At 40.4% G+C, this 14,585-nt stretch overlaps 1 protein-coding gene across 1 annotated transcript in view; it reads right to left on the bottom strand.

Annotated features, from left to right (window-relative positions):
* Positions 1–4,674: 4,674 nt before the first annotated feature.
* NR4A3 (nuclear receptor subfamily 4, group A, member 3) overlaps positions 4,675–14,585 on the bottom strand; it is a 39,958-nt gene continuing 30,047 nt past the window's right edge. The window contains exon 8 of the mRNA XM_006886971.1: positions 4,675–4,922. Coding sequence (XP_006887033.1) covers positions 4,675–4,922 — 248 coding nt within the window. The remainder of the gene's footprint in view (positions 4,923–14,585) is intronic.

The following is a 14,585-nucleotide window of genomic DNA, read 5'->3' as shown; positions in this document are numbered from 1 at the left end:
TGGTTTTGCCCTCTCCAAGACAGACCTATTTGTTTTCACGGCAGCCCGTGGTATGTTCAAAACTCTTTGCCAGCTCTACAACTCGAAGTCACCGATTCTGTAAATGTTTTTGTTAGGTACCATCGACTTGGAACCAACCCATAGCTGATCCTCCAGCGGGTTTTCAGAGGCATTAAATCACACTGGTTCACAAACAATATTCTATCATTTTGTTTAAAATATAAATCTTTCATACCTCCAATGGACACTTGGAGGCAATATATTGCCAGTTTCACTTAAGTTCTTCATATTGTTAGGTGCCAATGACCACAACTCATAGTGTCCTAATGAACAACAGATCAGAACCTTGCTCTATCCTGTACTATGTTCACAGTCTCTGACATGATTAAGCTCATTTATTGCAGTCATTGTGTCAATCCATCTCCTTGAGGCTTATGATGCTATAGATTTATGGTTCAAATAGCCATTGGCTTTGAGTTTTACCACAGGACTGGGGGAAAACCTGAAATAAGATATGTATAAACCAATCCTGTGGCATAGATCCATTTCCCCCATCTTATCAAGTTTGAATTGAGCAGGTTTAGCAGAAGGGAATCTCTGTAAGAAGTAGATAATGCTGCGTGTGTCCTTCACAGCTAGAGAGACTCCTGCACCAGATTGTGACCTACATGAGAACATCAGCAGCCCAAGTAGAGAATTAGATAAGGACACGGGACAGAGCTGGCTTGGAATTGCTGCACCACGTAGCCACAGCTGAAGACTTTCTGTTTGCTGGAGTATTGAGAGGAGACATAGTAATTGGCAAGACTCGGTGAACTTCGTAACAGTGACCTAAACTGTGAAGCTCAAGGTCACAGGGCTTTAAAGCATGCTTGAGAAGTTGTCCTGAGGAAATATACCCTGTTTCCAAGCTGCATTGCAGCTTGCCTACTAACTTCTCTAGTGAGCCCCATCACGATGTGATGGGTTTGTGAGCTGTGTGGCCATTGAAATGGAAGGAGTTGTGCTCCCAACTCACAGGCATGCTGTTTGAATCCATCGACAGCCCAGAGGGAGCAAGGTGGGCAATTTCCTGCCATGCGGACTTACTGCCTCTGAAAAACTGCAGGAGGGTCAGCTCTGAGTGAGTTCTGACTAGAAGGTGCTTAAGAGGAGCAGAAAACTGGTGGTGTAATTAATTAGTAGGAGTAGGTGCTCGTGTGTGGAGGTCATGTGAGACTTTACAGGAATTGGTTTGCTTTTATGGATGTTGTAGGATTATCCCCTTTTTGGAAATTAATGAAGGTCAGATGTGACTGTCCACATGCTACCAACACTCTTTTTACAAGGTTCTTCTGTGAGTTCTGTATAATTTAAAGGAAATGATGCTTTCTGTACTGTACGTGTTTGTCCTCTAAAATACCCAGGAGTGCCTTATCCACAGGAAGTATTCAATAAGTGGTTATTGAATTTAGACTCTCCTTCTTCCCAATCACTGAGGTTTAGTATATTTCCAATTTAAAATGCCTATTAGTTTTCAGCACTACTGAGCCTTTTTAAAAAAATAAAGCATGTAGGAGTCCACAGCAAATACGATCTCATAAATAATTGTTAAATGAAGCATGCTTAGTCAACACACCAGTAGCCATTGATAAAATGTAATTTAATTTAATCATTTAAATTTACATTGTTAATGTACAAGAGCATTTCTTTCAAACCACAGGTTAACACACACTGAAGAGCAATGCTGTTAGAGGAACAGAGAAACTTTGGGAACCTCTGCTGTCTGAAGTAAAAGCAAGGCACGCTCCATTAGCAGCTGGTGGATTCCTGATTTCCTCCCACAGAAGGCATGGCCACACGGAGAGCTCTCCCCCCCCGTGGGGAAGAGTCACCTGCTTTAATTCTCGTTGTCCTCTACTGAGCTAGTGTGGTCATCGTTCTGTATAAACTTGTGTGTCAACATTAAAAACAAAACCCAACCAAACCAAAAGAGTTGAACTGAATAACTTGGTAGGCTCCCAGAGTTGTAATAACAATGGAAGACAACAGCACACTGGTAAAGATGTTTATTTTCAGCTCTAGTATCTGAACCTATAACTGAAAAGGAAGTCTTCATTCCTTCCAACCAACAGATACCATAGCTAAAAAGTCTTTCCCTTAAATCTGATGTGTGTAAAAGTAAAAAGTAACAGCATTTCCTAGGGCTGTTCTTATTTTTCCTTTACAGACATGACAAAAACAAGGATCAACTTTCCAAGTACTAATGGTGCACAAGAGGGTTATGTATGCACAGTATTTCTAATTTATTCAAATTCAATTTGAATTTGGTCTGAAGCTACCTTGTGTGAGATGTTAGCTTTCCTGATATTTAACAATGTTTATTATGTTTGCATATAAGCTCAAAAATTAATGTAAAAGTACTACTTAATTCATGGTTATCTTCAGGTATAATGTAAATATTAGTGATTATATTGAAAAGCCTGTTTTCCTATAATGCAGTAAGTTGAGTAGAAAGACCATTGAAAGGTAAATTAGTTTCTAGCTTTGACCTTAGGTAAGTCCTTACTCTTTGCTGGGCCCCAGTTTTCTTATTCATGAATTTGAAGGGTTGGACTAATCATTGAGTCAGGCCTCTTCCAAGTCTAACATTCCCAGACCCAAACATTTCAAAACCTATTATCTTAATATAAAAATAACATTCTTCCATAAAAGCTCATACAAACATAATACATGATCAAATATCAGAATGACTCTTGAAAAACAAAACATATATGATTTGCTATCTGGGCTATCCTTTGCAGCAATTAGGCGATTCATTTGGCATTTGTTTGATTGTATAATTTAATGATAATATAAACAGCATAGTTTTGTTATTTTTCCTTTAAAAAGACTAAAGCAAAATGATTTAAAGCTTAACAAAAACTACGGTGACATCGGTATGACATTCAAAGTTTGTTTCTTAGCAAAATGGCCAAAGATATTTCTGACTTGATACAGAGTATATAATATATAAAGACTTTCAGACCTAAAAATCTTCAAACATTATTTGAATTTAGCAAAACATAAGCAAAATTTTAATATCAAAGTGCTAAACAGTACTGCCTTAAAAGTCACTGCAAATGAACCATAGAATAAACTGCATGGGAAGTGACATTTATTGTACAAATGGTTAATAAAAAAGACACATTATAAATATATATATATGTAACCTGCTATATTTATATATATATATATTTGTTTCTTTTCTACTTGGTGTACCAAGTCACTGTGAACACCCCATTTAAGTACTCTGTAACTCAGCTTCCTGGAGCTGCTGGTCTGGCAATAAATACAGGCAAAGCTATTACAATATAACGTGCATACAAATGTTTATACAAATAAGGACACTATGCAACAAATTATCTCATAATAATATGGCATCAACAGTATAAACATACAAAAGGGAGTACGAACACGGAATGTTGAAACACAGCCCGCTAATCCTGTCTAGTACTCACATTCATACTATTTTATTTTAATAAGACTTGCTTGCTCTCCAAAATTGCCTCTTTATAACTGATAGCAAAAAATTAAATTTATATATATGTATATATATATAAAAACCTTACTATCCCTGATGTTTACCCTGTATGATCCAGTTCCTGTTCATTTGACTATTCTCAACTAGGGATCAAATGTGTGCCTAACTCACTGAACGCTCCTGTGCCTTCTGAAAGAATGGATGTGTTCATCTGTCTCTACCAATAATGCAAGTCTGGGGAACTCTGGTAAAGTTGGCAGAACACAACAAATGGCTGTGTGCAACCCGTCTTCTCATGTGGGTCCCCCTTCAGGACAGCTGGTCAGTCAGGGCAGGGATCCGGTTCCATCAAGATTGGCCAAAAAGTCTTAGATGGACCATACCTCAGAAGGGTTCTACAAGGCTGGTGGACAAAGCCTGTGCTAGAAAAATCAGCATGTGTCATTTGCTGACACGACTGCCTCCTTTGTATTTACATATAAAAGAAAGGAGAGTTCATCAACAAGACTTAGTAAGATAGCACTTTAAAAATTGCACTTGTATATGGAAGCGAACAACCATTATTATTTTGCTATGTCTGACTTCTAGGCAATCCTCCATTTCTTGCCATGGGTTAAACTAAAATAAAGGAAGAAAGCAATTCAGAAAAGGGAATTTCTGCCTTGTTTGCACCACATACATAACCCTTGATCCAGGAAGCATATTTTAAAGGGATCAGTCTCAAGACACATCCCACCCTGGCAAACAACAACACTTGGCTGTTCCCGTTTTTAAATACAAAGCAACTCTAATTGTATTCCTCAGAAAGAGTTTTAAAACAGTTATATTATTCTTTTTTTTTCTTTCTTCCTCCCCCTCTGCTGGGATAGCATCGTCCAAAAGTGCTCTGTTAGCAATTTCTTAGAAAACCCTCATGAACTATACCCCTTCACCCCCCCTCCCAAAGCCTAAATATAAAACACAACCCCAACACAATACTCTGCAAGATTTCTGGCTTTAGGTTGTAAGGAAAAGTGCCAGAAGAAGAAGGAAAAAGAGTCTTTTGTTTTCTACAGGAGCTGTATTCTCTCTCAAGGAAGGACAAAAAAATGGTTGCTGTCCAGATCCTCTCCTTGCTGCTCTGCAAGCAGCTGCTGGCTGAGGAGGCAGCTCCCTGCCCCGGTGGTTCCCGTTCAGAAGGGGAGCGTGTCCAGGAAGAGCTTGTCAATGATGGAAGGCGGAGACACCAAGTCTTCCAGCTTCAGGTAGAAGATGCGCTGGAGACCCTGGGTGCAGATGCTCCGCAGTTCCACCAAGGCACGCAGGACCTTGGGCTCGGTGGGCTCCAGTGCCTGTCCCTTACTCTGGTGGTCTTTTAAGCTGCTTGTGATCTTGTTGCATAGCTCCTCCACTCTCTTTGGTTCTTTTAACCCATGTCGTTCTGCAGAAAGACAGAGAAGGGCAAAGTTAGGAGACAGTTCCGTTTGAACAGGCCAGTGTCTAGTTCTACCGCTTGAGATGGAAATTTACAACAAAGGTGCCCTTCCTCCTAGAGCAGATTCTGTATCAAAACCATGGCCAGAGTCCGCCCTCCCATCCCTTCCTAGCTGCGGTGCACCTTCAGATCAGTCTCTTAAATTGTGGAGTCAGCTGCTTTCCAGAATGCAGACACACGGTTCCCGGCACACGGTTGCCCTGACTAAATGACAGCCTGGTTATTGTTTTGTACATTTTCTGCTGGTGAGAATAGGACGAAAGTCAGTGGGCAGTTCTTCTTCATAGTGTCGTGGAAACCCATCCAGGCCAGTGAATTAATGTTCCCATCTGAACAGGCTCACTTAGTGGGGGCTGTAAAATCTGTTTGCTCATTCAAGGGCTGCCCCTCATGAGCTAAAACTAAGTGCATCTTTGTGTTTTCATGCGAACTGGTGCTGGAAACTGTCCTCCTTGTTCTGCCCCACCTCACTCCTGACACCTCTATGGAGCTACACCTGGAACTCTGTATAAGACACACATATATGTCCTGCTGTGGAAATGGAACATTTGAAGAGAAGCTGACAAAGCATATGGAAGATGTGGCAAGGACGTTTTGCAATACACCAAGAAAACTATATTTTACAAAATCATATATAAGATGGACTCCTTGTCAAATATTATAATCCTTTGTTTTAGAGCTCTGATGGCCTACTGGGTAAGGACTGAGTAAGGAGTTGTGCTGCCAACCCAAAGACAGGCAGTTTGAATCCACCAGTAGATTCTAGGGAGAAAGATGGGCAATTTCTTCTCATGTAATGGATTGCCTCTGAAAACCCACTGGAGGGTTAACCAGGAGTCATTCTAACTCAGTGGCAATGAGTTTTTTAATTTATTTTATATATAAGGTTAAGTCATTTTCCACAAAGTCACATAGCTGCGAAGAGCTTGAATTTTAACCCAGGTCTTCAGTGTGGCCCCTTGGCCCAGTGTGACTGCTCCTCCTCTATGTTACGAGCAGGGAGCTTGGACATCCAGCCCAATCGCTCTGCTCTCCACAACACACAAGCATCAGAGAATCTTCTTTAAGTGAAAAGTTTGGTTCTTGTTAAGTAGGATATCTCGTATATACACCAACAGACAATGCCCTCTACACACACACACACACACACACACACACACACACACACACACACACACACTCTTATTGTTTAGCTGACAATATCTTTTTCTCTCTCGTTGCCATAGAGTTGGAACTGACACACTCACTGCTGATCCTCAGTGAGTTTTGGGGACAATAAAAAAGCATGGAAGGCGATTGCCCGTCTTTCTACCTCAGTGTTGCGGGTGGATGTGAACCACCAGAGAGGTGCTGGCAGTGGGATATACGTGTGGTGACACACTTGTTGGGAAAATGATTTCCTTAAAATCAAAGCAAATCAGAAAAATGAAGAAACTAACCAGACATACTTTTTACCCTCTGGCTTAAGTTTGTTCCTCTGTCTCTAGGGTTTTTCTATAAAGGGAAGAGGTTAGATTTAATGACTTTGAAGGAGTGTTCTATTTGCTTCTAAAGTAATGGCTGGTGGTTCAACCCATTGAGAGGTGCACTGGAAGAAAGACCTGGTGATCTACTTCCATGAAGATTACACCCACTGAAAATGTCATGGAGCACAATTCTGTTATAACACACATGAGTGAAATGACTTGACAGCAAGAGGATTGCTTATTTTGTTTTTGGTTGGTTTTTTTGTTTGTTTGTTTTTAAGGTCACTTCTAGCTCAATGCATTACCATGAAAACCGTTTGGGTTTTTTTCCAGGTCCCTTTCAGCTCTAATGAGTTACCATGAAAATGGCAAGGGACCTCTCAAGGGGTCCTAACTTTCAGATGTATCATCTCAATGCAATATGGGACCAAAAAGAGGAGGGCCAGGCACACCTGAGTTTCAGTTCCGGTTCCATTATTTACTAGCCATGTGACTTAAACTCTCTAAGGCTCAATGTTTTCATAAGAAAAATGGAGATTACTGGGCAGAAGAGAAACAACAAGTGTTTGCTAGATTTACCTTCATCTTTCTCAATCCTCAATGCCATATAACAAATTAGAAGAAAGAGTGAGGATTATAATAAAATCTACCTGCATGGATTGTTATGAGGCTCAACTAAGGTAAATATCGCATGAAAGGGTTCTGTTAATAGTAGAGTGTTAGTCTACCCTAAGACAATGCCTGATACATGGCATTGCATTGGTCACTGCAGGGCCAAACAAAAGGCAATAAGCTTCACAGAAGATGCTTTTGCTTTCTCCAGGAAACTATTTGCTAATCATCTCTGGCAGAATCCACTCCCAGTGGTTCATCTTTTCTAAATACGCAGTCCGCAGGTTTCAGTCTTAGAACGGTGCACCCAGAAGTGAACTTCAAGAGAAATCCTGCTGGCAGTGGTGTTCTGCTTAAAGATCCTCCCCTCCTCCTTCCTTCCTGAAAACAAAAAAGCAGACTGCAAATCTGGCAGTCCTTTTCAAGGGCTATAAAATGTTCATAGACTCAGACTGAGTAATCCCACTCTTGGGAATTCACCAAAGGAAAAGCTGAATGGAAGAAGAAAACTGGTATGCATGAAGATACCTGGTGCTGCATTAGCTATTTAAACACACACACACACACACACACACACACACACACACACACACACCCTCAAATCAAAACCAAAAAACGGAACAAATTATGGGCTGAACAATAGGGGTAAATTTAACAAAGTAATGATACATCTATATAAGTGAAAGATGTGGTAGACATCAGAAAGGGCCAACAGGCAGACTGTGAAGCCACAAGGAAAAAGACAATATTGAATAAAGAATGGAATTTTAAATTGTATCAAAGCTGTGATCACATTTATACAAAAATTACTTTTGCATATAGAAAAGGATAAAAGGAAACAGATAAATATTCAGACGGAGAGGTATTAGTTTTTGATCCTGTCTTTTAAAATTTCTCGTTTGTGCTGTTTGTACAATAAACAATGTTAAAACAGAACAAGTTGATACGTGGTCTTTGCAAAGCCCTCTAGTGTTTTCATTATAAAACGCACAATGTAGTTATAAAATGACCAAACAATTCTTCTGTTAACATTAAATTCTATTAATAGTGAAATATATCAAATTAGGTATATAAATGAGAGTGTGGTTGTTCCTAGAACAAAACACCAATCCATTGATTTAAGCCTTCCCTCTCGTTCAGGGCCTCCTGGCTGACAGAACAGTCAAGATTCCATATTCATTATCAGGGTAAAGAAACTGAGCAATGTGTTGGCTGGATTTCAGGAGGGGATTGATTAGGGCGCCTCGGAACCAGACTTTCTCATGGCCAAACTCACAGAAGGTGCTCAGAGTTTTCCCTGCTCTCCAACCAGTTGTGACTGCTCAATAACTATGGCAACCATTATTTATTCAGTGAATTCAAGTGGAGATCGATACCTCCTGCCAGCTGGATCAACCCGAGGCCTGGAATTCCTCGAGGAATTCAGAGACACTCCTGTTAGAAGCCAAAGGCACCTCACCCTTCTTTGTTTTCTGAATGGCTACTGAATTTGTGTGGATTCCTTACTTTTTTAAAAAAGGACTGAGGTAAAATTCAGTCTCCATGCAAACCCATAGTCAGCAGCCAGCAAGATTTTCAAATCTCTAGGGAAGTAACGAAGGGTCTAGTGGTTTGAAATGACTCAGACACCACAATCATTGGCATTTTCATTTATAGGACCTCTTTCCTTCCTTCCTTTTTTTTTTCTTTCCAACCTAGTGTGTATGACTACAGAGCTGCTGTACAGACAGACTTCATAAATTCTGGGGGAAACGGGACATTTGGATCTTCTTCCTTCCTAGAGAATTACACGAGAAGCTGTGAACATAAAAATCTGTTTACCATGGAAGAAAAATAAGCTTCTCAGTATTTGGTATGTTTGAGTCCAAAAATTATTTTATCCAGTATTTCTGTATCTCAACAACATCAAGTATTTGAAAATGTTAGATTACCAATGGTTAAGTCATGGGTTAAAAAGTCATATTAATGTTGTTGTTGTTGTTATGTACCATCGAGGTTGTAAGTGACTCACAGCTGACCGGCCAGTGGGTTTTCAGAGGATCTGCACCACACCGGAGGAGTCTGTCCAGCTTTCTCCCTCATCAGAGCAGTTGCAGTTGGTGAATTCCAATCATGTGGCTGTGGGTTGGCAGAGCAACTCCTTATCACCAGACCTATCTTGTCATATTCATTGTGTCTATGGATTGGAAGGCACTTGAGCCATTTAGTCCAAATCCCTACCTAAAAGGATTTCCACTATAAGAGACACACAGCAAGTGTCCATTATCAGCTCGACTGAGAGGTCTCTATTTCACAATGGCATAAAAAAAAAAATTGAAAAATAGCAATTCACATTACACACCTCCTTGGATAATGTTGTCTCATTTTCATTATAACGCTGTGAATTAGGCAGGGCAAGGATCATCATTAATTAATAGGGGGAAACAAAAATCTAAGCAAGACTTAGAGATTTGCCCAAGGTTAAAATTAGCAAATGGCTAATTTCTTTCACTCTAAGTAGAGATATATTTCCATTATACCAGCTGCTTTCCATCTTCACATGCCTCTAATTATTAGAAAGTTCTATCTCATCCTGAGATGAACTCAGCTTCCCTGTAACTTCCTCATACTTTATGTACACTTAACTAATTATCAACTAATTAATTAATTGATGAACTCTCTCAATAAAGGTTTATTTTGTATTCAGTGCCAAACAGTGCTGTAGCCACTGGGTTTAGAACAGGGAACCAAAACAGACAGACAAGAGAACACACACCACACCACAACAAGATAAAGGTAAATAATCCAATAGAAAAATGGGCACAGGATATGAACAGACACTTCACTGAAGAAGACATTCAGATGGCTAACAAGCACATGAAGAAATGTTCAAAATCCTTAGCTCGAAGAGAGATGCAAATCAAAAAAACTATGAGATATCATCTTACCCCAGTCAGTCAGAATAGCAAAACTTAACAGAACAACAAGCAACAAATGCTGGTGAGGTTGTGGAGAAACTGGAACCCCTTACTCACTGTCAGGGGAAGTGTAAAATGGTGCAACCACTGTGGAAGGCAGCGAGGCGCTTTCTCAAAAAGTTGTAAATAGAGATACCATTTGACTCAGCAATTCCACTGCTGGGAATATACCCCAAAGAGATCATAACTGACATCCAGGCAGATATATGCACACCCATGTTTATTGCGGCTTTGTTCACAATAGCAAGGAGTTGGAAACAACCAAGTGCCCATCAACAAACCAATGGATAGAGAAGCTCTGGTATATTCACACTTTGGAATACTATGCTGCATTGAAAAACAAGGAACTCATGCAATATTATTAAAAATAGGTGACCTGGAGGACATTATGCTGAGTGAAGTATCTCAGTCACAAAAGGACAAATACTGCACAGTGCCACTGTTGTAAAACAGGAATGACATTGGGGTTGGGGGAAGACTGAGAAAGATGGGGATAAATAATATATACTGCATTGAAACAGATGAGGGAGAAAATGGTTTAAAAGGGATATGTGATTAGGTATTTTTGTCATGACAGAAGTCCAGTGCGAAGGCTGCATAGTGGAGTGGCCCTGGGGGGGGGTTTGTAAAACAATGAAAGAATTTTTCTTTTACTTTTCCAAGAGGGTAGTGTACCAGGGGGGAGGACTGGGAGAGAAGAAACCTGCAACAATGAATGAATGGAAATCCAAAGTCTCTGTAAATTTTCATTGAAATTAATAATAATAATAAAAAAGAGAACATACACCTGACTTGTGTGTGGTGTCGACAGTTAAAGACATTGGATTCCAGTGTGTTTTAGCCATTGTGCCACAGACATCACTGCTGAGAGATTAAAGGAGAGAAGGAAGAGAACTGAAGGGGACAAGGGGAAGAAGGGAAGGGGGCATGGAAGAGAGTGAGTGAAAGACAGGGTGCTACTGAAGTCTGTCCTCTTTGTTAGTTAAGATTTACTCATCTTTTCAGATCCTAGATCAAATATCATTCAAGAAAGCTTCCCTTTCCAATCCAAGTCCAGATAATGTTTTCCATATGGTGCTGGAGAAAAGTCTTGAACATACCAAGGACTGACAAAAGAACAAATAGGTCTGTCTTGGAGAGGGTGAAACTAAGTTTCTCCTTGGAGGCTAGGATTTTGAAGCTCTGCCTCACATGCGCTAGGCACTTGGTCAGGAGAGACTGGTCTGTGGAGAAGGACATCATGCTTGAAAGGGTGGAGGGACAGTTCAGGAGAGGAAGATCCCAGATGAGATGGATTGACACAGTGCCTGGGGTAACGAGGGTAGGTGTATTGGAGACAGTGACACTGACTCAGGACAGGGCAGGCTTCAGAGCTGTTGTACATAAGGTCACTATGAGTCGCATGTGACTCGATGGCATATAACAACAACAACACGGCAGTCTATTCCTTCCCTTGAAGGACATAACATGATTTAGAATCATGGATCTTTAGGGCTACTGTTTGTTTCCTCATCGGAATGTCAGCCCCAGCGGAGCACAAATTGTATTTGCTCACCACTGTGTCTCCAGCACCAAACCAAGCACATAGGAGGCAGCTAATGAATATTTGTTAAATGATTAATGAGCACCTTAAGAGGACAATCAAGGATGTACAGAAAAATGATAATAAAAGTACAGATGGCTCAGAATAAATATCCAGGTTGGAGTCAGTAAGAAGCTAACAACAGCAAAGAACTTTACAAAATCTAAAACTGAGCCACAAGTACTCTAAGAAGTCAGTGAAATATGACACTTTAATCCTTTGTCAAAGGAGTCCTTGGGTGGACAAAAGGCTAATGCATTCAGCTGTTAACTGCAAGTTCAGAGGCTGGAGTCCACCAGGCGGCATGTTAGAAGGACCTACGAATCTACTGCCAAAAAAGCAGCTTCTGAAAATTCTGTGAGCTCAGCCCTACTTCCCACACAAGGGGCCAACACGAGCTGGAAACACTTACATTTTCAGGTACTTCAATTATATAGTATGAAAACAAAATGTGCCAAAATCCTGCTGAGTGTCTGAATTCCTGAGACCAGCACGAGGGACTCAAGAGATGTGAATTATAGCCCCATCTGTAAGGCCCACTTGTTACTGTTAGGGGCCATTACATTGACCATGACTCATAGTGACCCTGTGAACAACCAACTTCCCTTTCTAAGGCCTCAGTTTTTTCATCAATAAAACAAGAGCAGTGAACTAGAATGGGCACGTATGCATTGATGCAAGCTCTTTCTTTCCCATTTCAAAATCTTTCTGTTCTTGCCTCTTGCTTCCAGAAAGAGCTCTTCTCACAGGCTCCCCTATCCTCCTTGTCCTCGTTTGAAACTATCCTCTTTTTTACTTAATTTGTCATTCTCTTCCAGTTGCTTCCCCCTAGCCATTCACTGCTAACATTTCCCTGAGGACAAATATTACAAAACTTCTCTTTGACCATCATCCCTCCAGCCCCTTATATTTTTCCCTTTGTTGCTTCTCTAACAGGAGTTCTCTCAAGGTCACAATCATCTATTTCCACCTTAATAGTCTCATCCAGTGAATCTTCCCAAGACCCATCTTTCTTTTCTTCTAGCAGCATTTGATATCACTGATAAATCACTTTCTTCTTGAAATCCTCAAATAGCGCCCATCTTGCTGCTTTGCCATAATGGGATCCGGTATCGTCTATATCCCACCACAATCTAGACAACCTCTAACATCCCACCTCCCAAGGCTTCTCTCCTTTCCTCTCCCTTAGCAGCCTCCTCCTCTCCTTGGGAGGCAAATATTACTTCAGTACTGAGGTTTCTCAAATGTAGAAGTGTGAACCAGAAGTTTCTCCTGATCTCCTGACCTCATCTCCCAGCAGCACTCAGAGCAGATCTCCACTGTCATCTATCCCAACTACTTTCAACCTGATTGTGCATCTAACCTCTTTTGTATCATTTACACTCCAAGACAGTCTAGATGCCGTGGAGACAATTCAAACCTCCTTTATCAGAAGCTATGGAACCAGACTGCCTAGAAAGAAATATGAGCTTTACCAATAATTGGGTGACTGAATCTATCTCCAGAGTTTATAATGGGACCTTCTCCATTGGTTGTTATGAGACTTAAATTAGTAAATACATGCAAGATACTGAAAATAATCTCTGGCATTTAATAGCAAATAGTAAGCACATAATGAATACATGCAACTATCATTTATGTCCCAAATTCAACTTGATCTCTTTTTCAATCAACTACTTCTCTTGGGTTCCCTTGTAAACGACATCACAAGCCCTGTTATGAGCCAGAACACTCACAGCCATTCATATTCTCTCTTTTGGACCATCATATTTAATCAGTTGCAAGAACTTAAGTAGTTATTTTTACAGGACTCCTTGTATCTCCTCTGTCTTCTCAATATCCACTGCCTTGGGACTAGGTCTTCTATATCCGTTATTAGGCTGTTATACCAGTTTTCAGCTGGTTCTTTATTAAAATTAACAAAATAACATAGGTAAAGCACTTGGCACAATGCCTGGCACTATTTATCTCAATTAGTATGGGTTTCCCTTGTTACTTCTTACCCAAATATGGTCCCTGGACCAATAGAATCAACTTTTCTTGGGAGTCTGTTGGAAATGCAGTGTCTCAAGCCCACCCCAGAACTACTAAATACATTTAATAAGATCTTCAGGGATTCACTTGCACATTAAAACTTGAGCAGCTTTGCTCAAGTTAGTTCTGGTAAGATGTTTAAATTCCACTTATCAAGTGTTTGTTTTTGTAAACTTTACTCCAGCAGAACAACCTTTCTAACTGTGTTACAATTTCAAACAGTTTGGTCTTTCAAAAGATTTTCCTTAAACTGAATTATAATTTGCCAACCTGTAGTTCAGAGTTTCGCCTTTGGATCCACTCAAGAAATACCAAGTTCTGTTCCGTATGGCAGAGAGCAGAGAATGAGTAAAAAAGAAACTTTGGTTGTCAACAGTAGCCTCCTCAAGAAAAGGCAACTCCTCCATGAGATGAGGAGAATCAGATGGTGCCCAACTACCCCAAACGGATCAGAATAGAGGGTTTGGATAGAGAGAAAAAAGACCAAGCTTATTGGTTAGATAAAAACCGCAAGGACTCCCAAGACTATGACCCACAGTCATCCCTCAAGGCTGGAATGAAAAGAACTTTCAGCCTCTGGACTAAACTTTTAGCCAAAAGAAAGAAAAAAAAAATCAAAACAAAACAGGTTAAAAGGTGAACAGTAACACCCGGAAGATACTCCAAACAATCGACTACATGAGATCAAACGGGCAACAACTGCCCAGGGGTGTGCTTACAAAGCAGGAATAGATAGGAGAGGAGGAGGAGTGAAAATGGCGCTTTCCCAAAAAGTTGCATATAGAGATACCATTTGACCCAGCAATTCCACTACTGGGAATATACCCTAAAGAGACCATAACTGACATCCAAGCAGATACATGCACACCCATGTTTATCCGGCTTTGTTCACAAGAACAAGGAGTTGGAAATAACCCAAGTGCCCATCAACAAAGAATGGATAGAGAAGCTGTGGTAT

This window comes from Elephantulus edwardii, unplaced genomic scaffold (assembly GCF_000299155.1).
Source record: "Elephantulus edwardii isolate Elephantulus edwardi_28Jun2011 unplaced genomic scaffold, EleEdw1.0 scaffold00052, whole genome shotgun sequence".
NCBI lineage: Eukaryota > Metazoa > Chordata > Mammalia > Macroscelidea > Macroscelididae > Elephantulus > Elephantulus edwardii.
The sequence above is the reverse complement of the archived record's forward strand: the minus strand, read 5'-3'. Positions and strand labels throughout refer to the sequence as shown.